Genomic DNA, 15,130 nt, shown 5'->3' with positions numbered 1-15,130 from the left:
TTGTGTTTTTGTATTGCATTTGAATTTTGTATGCTTTTATATTACATAAATATTAATAATGTGCAACCCACACCTGAATCAAAAAGTTTGTGAAATTGTAAAAAAGCATACATTTATAATAAATTATTTTGTATATTCAATACCACTTGATAAAAGAATATTAATAATGTGCAACCCACACCTGAATCAAAAAGTTAAATCAGTAGCTCTGTTGTATTTTACATGAAGCTGGAAGCCTATCAAGGTATGTCAAGTTGAGATTACCGAGACACACTATTAATAATGGTTGACTATACATTTTCTTTAGAAAATGTCAAAAAATGTATGTACTCATTCTGTGACCAAATACCACCGAAAGTGCATTGCAGCTCAATAATTTTTGTTGTGAAATAGAGGGAAATAAAAAAAACTGCAATGACAAATGGAAAAAGGGAACTTATGTCACCACAGTACTCAGTGAACTTCATTTCCTTTTTCAGTTTACAGACCAGCTGAATGTGTAACGCGCGCTTAGCCTTAAAAGCTGCTATCAAACTATTTTCTAGCCAGCAGAGAGCTAGTGACAGTCATGTCTGATGGTCCAGGGGCTTTTGAGATGGAGGAGGATGATGAGTGCTGGGCACGGCTGGAAGACTACAGAATGCTTCTTATCAAGACCATTGAGCCCTCAAGGATAACACCTTATCTGAGACAGTGTAAAGTGCTGAGCAGCGAGGATGAAGAACAGATCTACAACGACCCCAGTCTGGTTATCAGACGCCGAAAAGTTGGCAAGTGTTTTTTAGGCCACCTAAAGTTTAAGTGTTTTAAAACATTAAATATGCAGAAAATATTGTTGAAAGAGATAGTTACTGTATAATTTTCTAAGTTACTATACTGTATTATTTTCTAAGTATACATTTATATTAAGTGGTATCTAGATGTGGTTCAGGAATGACTTTTTATTCACTTATAGGGGTGTTGCTGGACATATTACAAAGAACTGGCCTCAAAGGATATGAGGCATTTCTAGAGAGTTTGGAGCTAGACTACCCAGATGTATACCGCAAAATCACCGGCAAAGAGCCTGCTAGGGTCTTCTCCGTACTTATTGGTAAGCTGTAGGCCTACATTTTTAATTACATATCAGTTGATTCTTATACCTTTTTTTTTTTTTTTAAATGTTAGGCATAAAATACCTTAGCCACACCTTTTAAGCAAATAAAAATCATAATTGCTCTTACAACTTCTATCATCATAGACCAAAGGAGAACAGACTTTGTTAAATATTGCTACAGGATTTTTATACAGGTGGCCATGAAGGTACTAAAAAGGGTCCTTAGAGAGGATATAAAATTTCATGTTTTCATGTTTAGTAATGTTTGTTGGTGTAATGTAGGGTTTCCCAAGCTTTCGACATTTTTATGATTTCATTACTTATAAGCTTCTCAAGAACACTTGTGACTTGAACAGTTTTTTCACAAACCCCAATTTGGGAAACTGCTCTGATGTCATGTTTAATGCATTTCATGATACTGAAAACAAAGCTTTCGACTATATATATATATATATATATATACAAACCCCAATTTGAAATGTTTTTAAATGAACCTGCTCTGATGATTTCATCACTGTTAATGCACTTTTGCCACCTAAAAGTGATGTACACTGCAAGAAGAGTCTCTGAAAAAGTCCCTGGGAAACTGCTCTGATGTCATGTTTTATGTATTTAATGATTGTTACAAAAAACATTGCAAGTCCCAGTACTGTTGGAAGGCAACTCTGTCGATTAAATTTACAAACGAACTGTTTAATTAAATGTAATAATATTATTATTATATTTTGCTAGAGAAACAATGTTTTCTTTTTATACTAAGAGTCCAGAAGCATAGCTAGAAATGCTGTGTCTGTTGACTATATTGTCTGCATGCAAACTGGTTTATAGAGCTCTCCGTCTGTTCATCCAGACACTGCTGGTGAGTGTGGCCTCACTCAGTTCCTCATGAGCGAGGTCTCTCGCCTACAGAAGCTCGCACAAGACGAACGGAGGAAGCGACTCGAAGTGTCTGCGCAGGCGGCGGAGCAGCTAGACGCCATCCGCCAGCTGCAGCTGTGTGAGAGCGAGCTGCACAAACAGAAGGACCGCGTGCAGCGCACCCGAGAGGAGCGCGAGCGCATGTGCGAGGAAGCGCGTAAACTGAGAGACGAGAATTACCGATTGATGCACGATTTGACCCGACTAAGCGAGGAGAAGAGCTGCGCGCTCATGTGTAACAGAGACCTCCAGCTCGAGGTGATCAGTCAGTCCTCCAGGAACACCTGTCAAGAACATGTCCCGGTCATAGTTCACAACTAAATCTAAAAAACAGAAATAAGAAATTAAATGCATTTATTTATTTGCAGTTATGGTAATAATTGTAATAGAGTGCTGTGGTGATTATATGTTTTTTGTAGGCCAACCTGGAAGTTACATCTCCCTGGTTCCCTCAACAAGATCCATATAGTTTTTTTTTTTTTTAAGACTTTTTTGGACATCAGTTCTGGCAGCTCTTTCAGTGTTTATTTAAAAAACATTTTTCCTGAAAGTTTGAGTTAGAATAGTTTGCAATAACATGATGAGGCTGTAAAGATTTTGGAAAGAGAAGACTAGTGAGTAGATGAGTTTTCCTGTTTGCCGTGATGACTTTTAATGTCCCTGACAACCTCTGTATAATCCCATTTTTCAAGAAAAGTAAATGCTTTATAAAATATATTGAGCTTATGCTTGCAGACTTTATTTTAGTGATTTAGCCAAACACCCCCAAAAAAACCTATTGATGTAAGAACCGTAAGTGCTATAAATGCTAACTCTTTTCTGAGTTTTGGCTTACAAAAATACGTCATCCCTGTTTCATGTCTATGAATGCCACAAGTCAAATATTGTTAAAATTTTATGATCTTTTCAAGTCAAGCAGTCAAGTCAATTCAAGCAGACTTGACTTTAAATTTGATCTTTTCTCTTTGTGTATTTTCTTTTCCCCCTCTTTGTTTCTTTCTGTAAATTGAGAAATTGAAACACAGTTTAATGAATGCAGAAAGTGACTCAAAGATCCAACGTAAAAAGACAATAACCTTGAAAAATGCCATGGAGCAGAGGCCAAGTCCAGAGTTGATCTGGCAGATGCAGAGAGAAAATGATCTCCTTACAGCTCGTATACAAGAGCTCGAAAGTGCTTCCAAGGTAAATCAGTCTCACTTAGACTACACTAATCAAAATATGAACAAGAATGCCTATACTCACAATTCACTGACACAGGTCCAAACTCTGGAGCACGAAAAGCTTGATTCACAGTCATTAGAGGAATCCAAGCAACAAAGTCAGGCACAATACGAGGAACTGGTGAATGATCTCTACAATCTAAGGAGAGACCTACATGACACAGAAAAGCTGCGTGACAAGGTAACCTGTGTTTAATAACACATGCAGACTGGATTCAAAGTAAATTTTACTTTGTTTTTTATTATGCATTTCATATTGTGAGTTTTTTTTTTTGTTGGGTTTGTGCAGTGTATTTGTATGTATGTATTTATAAATATACAGTGAGTATAGAAAAGAATCATCCCCCTTTAAAATAATCACATTTTGTTGCTTTGCGACCTGAAATGAAGACAGACACAGTTTTTGTTTTATCCAGCTGTATTTATTATATCCAAGTGAAAGATGTAACACCAACATGTCAGAAAAGAAAAAAAGAAAAACCACTGTTTTGGAAAAACACCCCCTCCTAAAAATGACGTAGCTAATCCCCTTCTCAATGGCACACAAAGCCATTTGACTTTCAGCCGTGTTGAGCTGTGGATATTTTGATTCGCTCAACATGAAAAGAGCTTTCCTGGAGCATTTAAGTCCTTGGTAGTGCAACTGCAGCAAACAATCAACTATGGGAGGCAAGGCACTGTCAAAAGATCTACAGGATAAAGTTGTGGACAGGCACAAGTCAGGAGATGGATGTGAAAAAAAAAATCAAAGACTTTATCAATGCCTAGAAGCACAGTGAAGTCTCTTATTAAGAAGTGGAAGGTATTTGGTACAACACAGACCCTCCCTGGATCAGGTCATTGCGCCAAACTGGATGAAGGAGCCAGAAGGAAACTGCTCAGAGAGACGACCAAGAGACCTACAGCAACTCTGAAGCAGTCGCGCGTCGGAGTGTATGGTGGTTGCGGAAGGATGGTTGTCAGAGAGACGAATTCGGAGTTGCAGATGAGACTAAAGTCCTCAAGAAAGGCCAATTATTTTGCCTCACACTTGCACCAAACGATATGTCTGGCAGAAATCCAATACAGCTCACCATCCAAATAACAGCATTCCTACAGTAAAGAATGGAGGTGGTAATATCCTGTTCTGGGGGTGATTCTTTGCAGCAGGGACTGGAGCACTTGTTAGGATAGAAGGAAAAAGGATGGGGCAAAATACCGTCAAATTCTTGAGGAAAATCTGCAGCTATCTGCCAGAAAGTTGTGAATGGGAAGAGGGTTTACCTTCCAACATGACAATGACCCAAAGCACACAGCAAAACTGAGCACACAGTGGTTGAAGGAGAAAAAGGTGAATGTCCTTGCATGGAATGACTTGAAGACTGCAGTCCACAAACACTCACCATCAAATTGAACTGAACTTGAGCAGTTCTGCAAAGAAGAGCTGGCAAATATTGCAAAGATGTGCAAAGTCTCGAAAGACTAAAGGTTATAATTAAAGTAAAAGGTGCTTCAACAAAATACTGATGATCCTTTTTCTGACATGTTGGTATTATATTTTTTACTTGGATGTTATAATCTGCACTAAATACAGCTGGATAAAACAAAAACGGTGTCCATTTTCTTTTCAGGCTGCAAAGCAAAAAAAATAAATAAATAAAAATAAAATAAAAACATTGATTATTTTAAAGGGTGGTGATTCTTTTCTACCCACTGTATGTATGTGTATATATACATAGAGAGAGAGAGAGAGAGAGAGAGAGAGAGAGAAGCTAAGCAGTCTTGAGCTTGGTTAGTACCTGGATGGGAGACCTCCTAGGTTGCTGCTGGAAAAGGTGTTAGTGAGGCCAGCAGGGGGTGCTTGCTCTGTGGTCTGTGTGGGTCCTAATGCCCCAGTATAGTAATGGGGACACTATGCTGTCAAAAAGCACCGTCCCTCGGATGAGACATTAAACCAAGGTCCTGACTCTCTGTAGTCATTACAAATTCCATGATATCTTTTGAAAAAGAGTAGGGGTGGACGGCATCTTGGCTAAATTCACCAGTTGGCCTGTTCATCATCATGGCCTCCTAATCATCCCCATATACTGATTGACTACTTCTCTCCATCTCCTCTCCACCAATAAACTGTTGTGTGGTGGGCATTCTGGCGCAATATTGCTGCCGTCACATCATCCAGGGGGATGCTGCGCATTGTTGGTGGTTGAGGAGATTTCCCCTTTCCATGTAAAGTGCTTTGAGTACCTAGAAAAGTGCTATATAAATGTAACCAATTTTTATTATTATTATATATCATTTTGGTTTTAAATTTAAGTATCGAGAGGCAAAGGATGAGTTGGAACTGAAGTGCACAATGCTAAAAAAGGACTCCAAAATGTACCGTGACCGAATGGAAGACATTCTGAAGCAGCTGGAAGAGGTCATCAAAGAAAGAGACAAGGTATCACACTTTTATCTTTGCATGACAGAACATATAGCAACATTGTTTGCAACATTATATATATTTTATGGTCAAAAACATGGCATTAAAGCATATCTTCAGTTTTACCTTATCTTTTTGTATTTAACTTTTTTATCTTTGCATTGAAATGTACAGTAGTAAATATAAATTTGAATAAGAAATATAAATTTTAATATAATATTGTTGGATATAATGCAACATCTACTTTTGGTCCACGGCCGTAAATCTATCTTGATTTTTACCCTTCATAGTAAAAAGATTGGACACATCTATGTTAGATGAAGAAAGGCCCATCTCTACTCAAATTTATTCAGTGTATCTGTTGTATGCATCACATTAACCATAACAGTTGTATGGCACTGCCCTTTTGATAGGCTATTTGTACAAGAGAGGAGTACCATTTGGAGAACTCAAAAAATCTCCAAGACAAAGACCAGTACCGCAAACAGATCCGGGAGATGGGCGAGCGTTATGATGAACTTCAAGTCCAGTTGTTTCGAACTCAAGGAGAAGTTCTTGCTCTCCATTCAAAGCTTCGCAAACAGAAAAACCCAATTCAAGTGGTATGTACACTTGAAAATTCTGCTACACAGAGTGAGCATGACATATGTGAATGAAACAGATGAATTATTAGTGAGTTCAAAGTGTTGTGTCACTCTGATGTAAGCACATTGTCTTTAGGCACATAATGTATCATCACTGGGTAATGGTTTATAATGAATAGTATGTTTATTATGTTTTGTTTTATTCCACAGAACTCAGAAGAAAGCTCCTTGCTGAGTTCATTTGAGGTAATTTTAATTAATTCTCTATTAATCATTTAAATGGAATCACTCTTAGGAAATAAGATATTTCTGTATTGTCTTTCTCATTTTAAAGCGACATTGTCCTCCACAACATTTGGTTTGTATTCTTTTTAGTCATTAACAGGGTTGCTTACATTTTGTCCACAGATGAAAAGTCAGACTAGCGAGGAGGAGTCCAGGGAAAGGGGTGAAAAGGGTAACATTCACTGTTTTTATCTATCAGATCTCATGCTCATAAAATAGATTGTTCTGGTTTTTTTAACCTTGTTCCTGTTTTCTCACACAGATATGAGTGAAGAGTCACAGAGCCAAACATCTGGCGAGTACAATGTAGGTATCTTTGTTGTGGATGTTTATGCATAGAGTGATAGTGGCTTCATTTTTTTTTATACATATTTCATGTTTGCAGTATTCCAAGAGAATGTTCTCTGAGGAGGAGACATCAGCTAACTGCAAACTTAAAGGAAAATGCAACTTTCATTATAGGAGGTTGGTTTTTTTGTATTCTTTCATAACAACAATTTAACCATCGAAGCAGAACTATTACTATATTTCAGATTTTAACTAAACTGAATCTAAGCAAAACTCCTAATGTGGTCTTGAACAGGAAACGTGCTTTAAGAACCAAAAAATTCACAGACAAAGAGAGTGTGCAGTGCATCCTGGACAACACTACTGGGAGTGATACAGATGGGATGTGACATACAGCTTTGGACAAAGAGACAAAATGTGGCCTTCTTTGACAGCATATTAAAATACAAGTTAATGACAATCCAACATTGTTTTGCATCCAGTGACCCATAAAACCTGATTAACATCATATCAATAAAATAGTGTTCACTGTATGTCCAGTCAATCACTTATGCTGTCATAAGTCTGATCTGCTAAATTTCCTGTTATCTATTAATATATATATTATATAATAAATATAAAACCTTTTTTCATGTAAATCTTGTTCTCTGTTGCAGAAACTGATGTTTAAAAATAAACTTACATATTCACATATTCACTGAACTTATATGTCTGACGTTTATCCCTAGTTTCTCATACTGGCATGAATGATACTATATGAACCTTTGTGAATGGGATATTCTAATATTTTATTTGTGAAATTGAATTGAAGTTTAAGTGTAAAATAAAATACAGTATTATGTCTAACTGTTTTGTTATCAAAAAGTTTTGACTAATTACTGCACAAAATTTTTTGCTTCTGAATGGGAAATTTAATTGGACCGAACATACCTCTTGACCTCACCTTTTTTGTACTCCGCTTGCGTCACCTGTGTGGCTGCCATAGCAACAAGAAAATGCTTTCACGGGGCTTGAGTGAATACAGAATGCCGTAATTAACATTTACATAATAGGCAGATAGCTTTGTTGTAAACAACAATAATCAAACTATCCTATGACTATGTATGTATTTCGATAAAGTTTTATTTTGACTGATAAATAAGCATATTATTCCGTACTTACAATGGCAGAGATGCGTGTGCTTCCCAGTGGTAAAGTTTACCGGCAGATGTTTGATGCCCAGGTAACAGCATTCATAGTATCTGAAGAAAATGTGAGTGTACATGTTGTTGATGTATGTAATATTGTGGATACTTTTGGATGCAAAATCCTTTCCTGAAAGCAGCTCTCTTGGCATGCAGTATGTTGATACGGGAGTGTTTGTGCTCAGGTTCAGTTGTCTCTGGCTCTCTATGACTCGTGGAGGAAGCGCTTGGCGGATGAGGACGGTATGCTGCTGCTGTTTAAAGACATTAATCATGATTAAAAGTACTCTGTTTGATAGGAACACACTTTATTCTGGTGGAAAAAGAAGTGAGGACCAGGATGATAGTGAGGAGGTTTGGGGTCTTTCAGACACTGTTGGTGAAAACTGAAAGTCTCAGTGATGCTGAACTGTTTGTATCATAGTTTCTTTTTTTTTGTTTTTCTTTTCTTTTTTCTTTCTTTTTTTTCTTTTTTTTTTTTCTTTTCTTTTCTTTTCAAGGCAATTTTTGCTACAGTGTAATCACACCAATAAGTACTGAGTAATGCACAGCATGTACTTTCTATAGGTTATAGGATTAGGGTTTGGCTTAGAATTAGTTGCTTGTAATTATGCATAAAATACTGTTAGTACTAGTGCATGTAACATGTCAGGTGTAACAAAGATACTGTAAAAATAAAGTGTTACCTGAAAAGACAGAATTGCGTAGAGGAAAGTGCATGCAAGTGATGTGTACATAGTGATAGGAGATAAATGTTTTCTTTTTTGTAATACAATATATTTTAAAATGTTTTTGAAAGAAGTTTCTTATGCTGAACAAGGCTGCATTTATTTGATCAAAAATACAATAAAACAATTTAAAAAAAAAAGTTTCTCTATTTGAAAATATTTTAAAGTGTAATTTATTTACATGTAATTTATGTAATTTTATGTAATTTTTAGCAGCAATACTTTTGTCTCCAGTGTCACATAAATCTTTTTTTATATGCATTTCCTAGTCCAACAACAGACAAGCACATCTTAATATCAATTTAGCTGTGTAATATTTTTGTGGAAAGTAATATACTTTTTTCAGGATTGTTAGATGAATAGAAAGTTCAAAAGAACAGCATTTATTTCAAATATTTTGTAACATTATGAATGTCTTTACTGTCAGTGCGTCCTTGCTACTTGAAAGTATTCATTAAAAAATCAATAAAAAAAAGAATCTCTCTCCAGCATCAGTGTGGTACACACTTCTATATTTAGTGCCAAAATGTGTGTATTCTTATGTAGAGCCCAGTTAATCTATTCTCCATCTAGTGTTTAATCAGTGTAGCAGTATTACTAATTATATCTCTCAAAGGTGTCTTATATTGTGACATTTCTGCATTTAGGGTTTCAAACCTTTATTTAGACAGACAGGAAAGGATATTCTTCTTAGATTGTCAGAGCATTATGACAGCGTTGAAAGCCTGCTTGCAGTTATTTCGGTTTATATATAAAAGTAAACAGAAAGAACTGCAAGCATATACTGTATATATATATATATATATATATATATATATATATAGTACCTGTAAAAGTGGGTAACATAACAAAAGAAATTAACATAAAAAAAAAAAACTCTGTTGTGTTGCTCCATCAAAGTGTAAGACAAAAAATTTTTAGCCATCTGGAAGAGAGGGTTCATATTACTCTAACCAACACTGTGACTGTTGTGGAAGCCAAAAAAAAGAGAAACTGAAAGCTGAGCTGGAACTCTCGCCTGCAGCTCCATGAACCTCGTGCTGCAAGAATACAGATGGACATTCACAATGTCAGAGCTCAGGGTTTGTCCCCTCATGACATCCAAAGCAATTTTGGCTGTTACTTATTTGGAGTAGTGTAACACCCCTTGCTTTAGCATATTTATAAAAAGAGTATTTATTACAGGAATAATATATTTATATAATAATAAATAACTGAATGTAATGTTTTCGGACATTTAATTATTTTTTTTGACATAAGTAGGATTTTTTTAGGTACATTTTTATTATTTAATTAAGGTTTTATATATATATATATATATATATATATATATATATATATATATATATATATATATATATATATATATATATATATATATATATATATATATATATACATACATATACCTTAAGGATTGAAGTATACTACAAGTACACATTCAATTCAATTAAGAATACTTCTTTTTCACAAGAGAGAGGTAAAATGTTTCAGTCTGGCATTTCATAACTGTTGTTTATTACTTGGGCAGCTGAACTAGTGCTACATCGAGAACACATGGATCGACACTGCAAGGGTATACTGGGTGTCCTAGAAGACTGCCGAACAGAAGTACAGGAGTTACTGATCCAGCAAAATAATCTGACCGAAGCCTTTGATAGGAACACACTTTATTCTGGTGGAAAAAGAAGTGAGGACCAGGATGATAGTGAGGAGGTTTGGGGTCTTTCAGACACTGTTGGTGAAAACTGAAAGTCTCAGTGATGCTGAACTGTTTGTATCATATTTTGTTTTCTTTTCTTTTCTTTTCTTTTCTTTTCTTTTCTTTTCTTTTCTTTTTTTTATTTTCTTTTATGGCAATTTTTGCTACAGTGTAATCACACCAATAAGTACTGAGTAATGCACAGCATGTACTTTCTATAGGTTATAGGATTAGGGTTTGGCTTAGAATTAGTTGCTTGTAATTATGCATAAAATACTGTTAGTACTAGTGCATGTAACATGTCAGGTGTAACAAAGATACTGTAAAAATAAAAGTGTTACCTGAAAAAAAGACAGAAGTGCGTAGAGGAAAGTGCATGCAAGTGATGTGTACATAGTGATAGGAGATAAATGTTTTCTTTTTTGTAATACAATATATTTTAAAATGTTTTTGAAAGAAGTTTCTTATGCTGAACAAGGCTGCATTTATTTGATCAAAAATACAATAAAACAATTTAAAAAAAAAGTTTCTCTATTTGAAAATATTTTAAAGTGTAATTTATTTACATGTAATTTATGTAATTTTATGTAATTTTTAGCAGCAATACTTTTGTCTCCAGTGTCACATAAATCTTTTTTTATATGCATTTCCTAGTCCAACAACAGACAAGCACATCTTAATATCAATTTAGCTGTGTAATATTTTTGTGGAAAGTAATATACTTTTTTCAGGATTGTTAGGATGAATAGAAAGTTCAAAAGAACAGCATTTATTTCAAATATTTTGTAACATTATGAATGTCTTTACTGTCAGTGCGTCCTTGCTACTTGAAAGTATTCATTAAAAAATCAATAAAAAAAAGAATCTCTCCAGCATCAGTGTGGTACACACTTCTATATTTAGTGCCAAAATGTGTGTATTCTTATGTAGAGCCCAGTTAATCTATTCTCCATCTAGTGTTTAATCAGTGTAGCAGTATTACTAATTATATCTCTCAAAGGTGTCTTATATTGTGACATTTCTGCATTTAGGGTTTCAAACCTTTATTTAGACAGACAGGAAAGGATATTCTTCTTAGATTGTCAGAGCATTATGACAGCGTTGAAAGCCTGCTTGCAGTTATTTCGGTTTATATATAAAAGTAAACAGAAAGAACTGCAAGCATATACTGTATATATATATATATATATATATTATATATATATATATAGTACCTGTAAAAGTGGGTAACATAACAAAAGAAATTAACATAAAAAAAAAAACTCTGTTGTGTTGCTCCATCAAAGTGTAAGACAAAAAATTTTTTAGCCATCTGGAAGAGAGGGTTCATATTACTCTAACCAACACTGTGACTGTTGTGGAAGCCAAAAAAAGAGAAACTGAAAGCTGAGCTGGAACTTCGCCTGCAGCTCCCATGAACCTCGTGCTGCAAGAATACAGATGGACATTCACAATGTCAGAGCAGGTTTGTCCCCTCATGACATCCAAAGCAATTTTGGCTGTTACTTATTTGGAGTAGTGTAACACCCCTTGCTTTAGCATATTTATAAAAAGAGTATTTATTACAGGAATAATATATTTATATAATAATAAATAACTGAATTGTAATGTTTTCGGACATTTAATTATTTTTTTTGACATAAGTAGGATTTTTTAGGTACATTTTTATTATTTAATTAAGGTTTTATATATATATATATATATATATATATATATATATATATATATATATATATATATATATATATACATACATATACCTTAAGGATTGAAGTATACTACAAGTACACATTCAATTCAATTAAGAATACTTCTTTTTCACAAGAGAGAGGTAAAATGTTTCAGTCTGGCATTTCATAACTGTTGTTTATTACTTGGGCAGCTGAACTAGTGCTACATCGAGAACACATGGATCGACACTGCAAGGGTATACTGGGTGTCCTAGAAGACTGCCGAACAGAAGTACAGGAGTTACTGATCCAGCAAAATAATCTGACCGAAGCCTTTGATAGGAACACACTTTATTCTGGTGGAAAAAGAAGTGAGGACCAGGATGATAGTGAGGAGGTTTGGGGTCTTTCAGACACTGTTGGTGAAAACTGAAAGTCTCAGTGATGCTGAACTGTTTGTATCATAGTTTCTTTTCTTTTCTTTTCTTTTCTTTTCTTTTCTTTTCTTTTCTTTTCTTTTCTTTTCTTTTCTTTTCAAGGCAATTTTTGCTACAGTGTAATCACACCAATAAGTACTGAGTAATGCACAGCATGTACTTTCTATAGGTTATAGGATTAGGGTTTGGCTTAGAATTAGTTGCTTGTAATTATGCATAAAATACTGTTAGTACTAGTGCATGTAACATGTCAGGTGTAACAAAGATACTGTAAAAATAAAGTGTTACCTGAAAAGACAGAATTGCGTAGAGGAAAGTGCATGCAAGTGATGTGTACATAGTGATAGGAGATAAATGTTTTCTTTTTTGTAATACAATATATTTTAAAATGTTTTTGAAAGAAGTTTCTTATGCTGAACAAGGCTGCATTTATTTGATCAAAAATACAATAAAACAATTTAAAAAAAAAGTTTCTCTATTTGAAAATATTTTAAAGTGTAATTTATTTACATGTAATTTATGTAATTTTATGTAATTTTTAGCAGCAATACTTTTTGTCTCCAGTGTCACATAAATCTTTTTTATATGCATTTCCTAGTCCAACAACAGACAAGCACATCTTAATATCAATTTAGCTGTGTAATATTTTTTGTGGAAAGTAATATACTTTTTTCAGGATTGTTAGATGAATAGAAAGTTCAAAAGAACAGCATTTATTTCAAATATTTTGTAACATTATGAATGTCTTTACTGTCAGTGCGTCCTTGCTACTTGAAAGTATTCATTAAAAAATCAATAAAAAAAGAATCTCTCCAGCATCAGTGTGGTACACACTTCTATATTTAGTGCCAAAATGTGTGTATTCTTATGTAGAGCCCAGTTAATCTATTCTCCATCTAGTGTTTAATCAGTGTAGCAGTATTACTAATTATATCTCTCAAAGGTGTCTTATATTGTGACATTTCTGCATTTAGGGTTTCAAACCTTTATTTAGACAGACAGGAAAGGATATTCTTCTTAGATTGTCAGAGCATTATGACAGCGTTGAAAGCCTTATGCAAAACATTGAAAACATCTCTGATTTGACAGCATACAGCTATCAGTTGCAGAGTGGTATTCAGCACTGTCTGTCATCAATGAGCAAATAGGTCAGACAACGTGTTTCTTGTTACAGTAATCCAGTATTATACAATGGTAATGCATGTTCTTTGTCACTTTGTGCACTTGAAAAAATTCCTTTACTTCAGAATGCATTCACGTTGCCACAATGGAAAAACTTCAGAAAAACTTTCAGAACAACTGGCAAGTATGTTTGGCAGAGGTTGATCTCTTTAATCTCGATTGTCAAAACACTACAGGAATGCAACAGTATTCTCAACTGTTTACACACAGACAGAGGTGTCCAAATGCGGATTCACCTCAGACGAGATACAGAATATTGTTAACATGGAGATACTACCTTTCATTGGCCAGTGCCAGTCACAAACGGAGCTCTGTTTGGAAAAACTTGATGTAAGTTTTGTTTCCTCTGTGCTTTAAATGAAATCTCTCCACATTGTGGAATATAAGCTCATAACTCATAATTTATGGATGTGTTATATTATTTGTATTGATTTATGTCAGTACTCTCATGTTATATTCAATCAGAACATGCTGTTATCTCTGTTTGTTTAAAGACAAACATTGTTTAAAAAACTTTATTTTTGATTACAGGACTCAAAGGATTTTTGCCAACTTTATCCATCTCTTATACTCGGTCAGTTGAAAACTAATCTCGAGGAACTGTATTATTCTGTTGCCTCTGAACCACCCATTTATCATACTTATTTTGGTGTTTACTCAGGTCAAAGCATTAAAAATGAAAGATTGAACACAGAGCTTGAGGTGAAGCACAGAGGTACACAAAGGCCACATTTCAACAATCAAGGAAGCTCAACATTCAGCTCATCCAGTGCAATGGTAATGACACATACACTTACCCCTTTTATTTTGTGTCTGCTTAAATATTTCATTTCCTCTTTATTCTTAGGATGATCAAGATTTTAAGGCTTTAGAATTTTCAGTTTCTCAAACCAAAGAGACTCTCACTACTGCAAAAGGAAATGGGTATAACTGTTATGAGTGTCACATTACCCATGATGAGGAACTGGAGACAGACCTTAAGAATACCAAGCTGGTTTTGTACCCAAAGGCTCTCATTGTCTCATTTCTAAAAGAGTAGGTGTACAGTAGAAATGATAGGATGGAATAATGCTTTGGTTGTTCACAGTGATGTCTACCTCATGTTCTTCCACTATTTATTGATATTACAAGAAAACAGCATACTTATATAATTAACAAAATGAGAGCCACAAGCATAAGTGATGAAATTTGAATCGGAAATGAAAATTGTGCAATAAAAAAAAACTCCATGTTCTCTTTTTTATAATTTACTTCTGCTTGCAGTTATTTCGGTTTATATATAAAAGTAAACAGAAAGAACTGCAAGCATATACTGTATATATATATATATATATATATATATATATATATATATATATATATATATATATATATATATATATAGTACCTGTAAAAGTGGGTAACATAACAAAAGAAATTAACATAAAAAAAA

At 34.4% G+C, this 15,130-nt stretch overlaps 1 protein-coding gene across 1 annotated transcript; it reads left to right on the top strand.

Moving 5' to 3' along the window:
* Positions 1–468: 468 nt before the first annotated feature.
* On the top strand, positions 469–7,497 carry LOC109085500 (caspase recruitment domain-containing protein 9-like). Its single transcript, XM_019100040.2, has 12 exons — positions 469–770; positions 956–1,093; positions 1,947–2,272; positions 3,020–3,199; positions 3,275–3,418; positions 5,531–5,656; positions 6,052–6,240; positions 6,433–6,468; positions 6,631–6,679; positions 6,770–6,813; positions 6,893–6,972; positions 7,091–7,497. The coding sequence occupies exons 1-12, from the start codon at positions 569–571 to the stop codon at positions 7,182–7,184; spliced, it is 1,608 nt and encodes a 535-aa protein (XP_018955585.2). The 5' UTR covers positions 469–568; the 3' UTR covers positions 7,185–7,497.
* The last annotated feature ends 7,633 nt before the right edge of the window (positions 7,498–15,130 follow it).

The sequence above is a fragment of the Cyprinus carpio genome, chromosome A5, assembly GCF_018340385.1.
Source record: "Cyprinus carpio isolate SPL01 chromosome A5, ASM1834038v1, whole genome shotgun sequence".
In the NCBI taxonomy this organism is placed as follows: Eukaryota; Metazoa; Chordata; class Actinopteri; order Cypriniformes; family Cyprinidae; genus Cyprinus; species Cyprinus carpio.
This window is presented reverse-complemented; position numbering and strand designations above follow the sequence as displayed.

Excerpts from the sequence above, each read along its gene's own strand:
- LOC109085500 (XM_019100040.2), top strand. The coding sequence starts at position 569 with ATGTCTGATGGTCCAGGGGCTTTTGAGATGGAGGAGGATGATGAGTGC. Across the intron at positions 1,094-1,946 it reads GGTCTTCTCCGTACTTATTG|ACACTGCTGGTGAGTGTGGC; the intron begins GTAAGCTGTAGG and ends CTGTTCATCCAG. Across the intron at positions 3,200-3,274 it reads AGCTCGAAAGTGCTTCCAAG|GTCCAAACTCTGGAGCACGA; the intron begins GTAAATCAGTCT and ends TCACTGACACAG.